Genomic DNA, 2,073 nt, shown 5'->3' with positions numbered 1-2,073 from the left:
GTTTCATTATGCTTCCATGCATATGTCCGGAATGCCACATGCATGTCAGGATAACTAAAGAACCAACGCAACACAACGGCACGGACTACGAAGCCTACGAGTAACACACTCCTAATCACACCATATATAGGAGCAGCTCTCATAGCCCTTTTTCTTTTTTTTTCCCCCACACCGTCCCGTCATACTGCGAGTTTCCTTCTCCTTCCCTCGCTCCGTCGCCATGCATGCTTTATATTTGCGACGAGCCGGGAGGGGACTCCCGCAGGCTACGTCCTGCCGTTCTGGCGAGCAGCCTTCCTCCTCCACACCATGCGCCTCAGCTGGACCACCACGACGCTGACGTTGTCCTCGCTGCCCCGCGCCATCGCCATGTCCGCCAGCAGCTTGGCGGCGTCGGTGGCCGAGCTCCCGTGGACCGTCGCGGGGTACTTGGCCGCCAAGCGCCCGCTCAGGCAGTACCTCACGACCCTGCAAGCGTACTCGTTGGACATGGCGTCCCACAGCCCGTCGCTCCCCAGGATGATGAACTCGTCCGTGCCCGTGCGGTCAGTCACGGTCACCTCTGGCTCAGCTGATATGCTTGGCTTCATGAAATAGTCTCCTGAAATGGCAGACACATCAAAGAAATTCAGTGGTCGATCCAGATATATAGAGCTTAATCTGTACGGTAATAGCTTGTCTAAATGGAGACATGCATGGGAACATATTGAGCATTTCGAATGATTCACCAAGTTCCAAGTCTACATAGGGTTTTGCATCTCATCCAGTGAAATTGAGTTTTGCTACTTCACTACTGGTGCAGCTTGGTTTAATTGGACCTTAAGGTTCAGGGTGCACAAAGCATGTCATTGCACAAAAAATCCAAAATGATCCGTGTGATAACATGGTTAGACATTATCCAGCTAATGTTCATTGTTTTCCCTTAATTATCAAAGCTACTGCAATCGTAAGATGGTTGATACTCTAGCTATAAATATATGATGATTGTCATCTCCGCCCACATGCATGGCCAATGTAAAGTACACATCGTACCAATTGACCTTGACATTGCAAGCACCCCCAGGACACGGGGTCCCTGCCAGTAGATGACCTGGCCACCTACTGATTCTATCCTTGCCAACTCATCCGGGCGTTCTGGCTGTACATGTAAAACAAAGCTCCATTAGCGTTACCTGTGACAAACATACGTGTTTGACAAAGCAGGAAACTGTAAAGCAAGTGCAGTAAAAGGAAAGGAAATCTCAAACTGAACCACAATAGAGTGCTTCCTCCATTCTTGTTTATAAGGCGCGCGTGCATATCAAGATTTAAAGTTAACAATCTTTAATCAATAATTTAGCTAATAATTTTTTTATTTTTTAATATAAATTTGGTATGGTTGGATTTGTAATCAAATGTACTCTCCAATGATTATAAGTTTATAACCATAAATAATATAATATAATGGAGATTATAAATTTATAACCATAAATAATATAATATAAAATAAATGAATAGTTAAAGTTTAATTTGGAAGATCGTGCTATGTCATGTGCCATGCCTTATAAATAGGAACGGAGGAGGGAGTAATTTAACAGTGCATTGCATCAACGAAAAAGAATACTCATCACTTAGACTAACACCTGGAGTCTGACTACAGTAGTGTATTACATTTCACATTTCGTCTATATTTAAACCTACTTAAACATTATCGCAGAAATCTTTTGAAATAAACTCTACTCTAACTTTTTTATAGATTGATCGACCTATAGTATTTAAGAAAATTGATATAAGACATAACAAAAGCTTAAATAACTCACCTAGAAGATGTCAGATTGAATGATGAAGCATTCTATGTGGCATTTTGTAAACACAATTAGTACCGACTAAAGTAGTAGTATTGTACCATGTATACCATAAACAATTGAAACAAAGACATGCACAGTTTACGGTATAAATCTAACTGCACGTAACTATCGAAGAAATGTATTGCGGAGAGACTATCGAAGAAATGTATTGCGGAGACGCAACAACACCCAACTTACCAAGAGATATGACATAGGTAAACTAATTAAAGAACTCGAAATAGTAGTA

General features: G+C 41.9%; 1 protein-coding gene across 1 annotated transcript; it reads right to left on the bottom strand.

Annotated features, from left to right (window-relative positions):
* LOC111257468 (probable protein phosphatase 2C 8) lies at window positions 1-1,261 on the bottom strand. The gene is made up of 2 exons (XM_022827289.1): window positions 1,033-1,261; window positions 1-601 (listed from the first exon to the last, which is right to left on the bottom strand). Exons 1-2 carry the CDS (start codon window positions 1,046-1,048, stop codon window positions 267-269), a joined length of 351 nt encoding a protein of 116 aa, XP_022683024.1. The 5' UTR covers window positions 1,049-1,261; the 3' UTR covers window positions 1-266.
* Between the last annotated feature and the right edge of the window lie 812 nt (window positions 1,262-2,073).

The sequence above is a fragment of the Setaria italica genome, chromosome V (assembly GCF_000263155.2).
Source record: "Setaria italica strain Yugu1 chromosome V, Setaria_italica_v2.0, whole genome shotgun sequence".
NCBI lineage: Eukaryota > Viridiplantae > Streptophyta > Magnoliopsida > Poales > Poaceae > Setaria > Setaria italica.
This window is presented reverse-complemented; position numbering and strand designations above follow the sequence as displayed.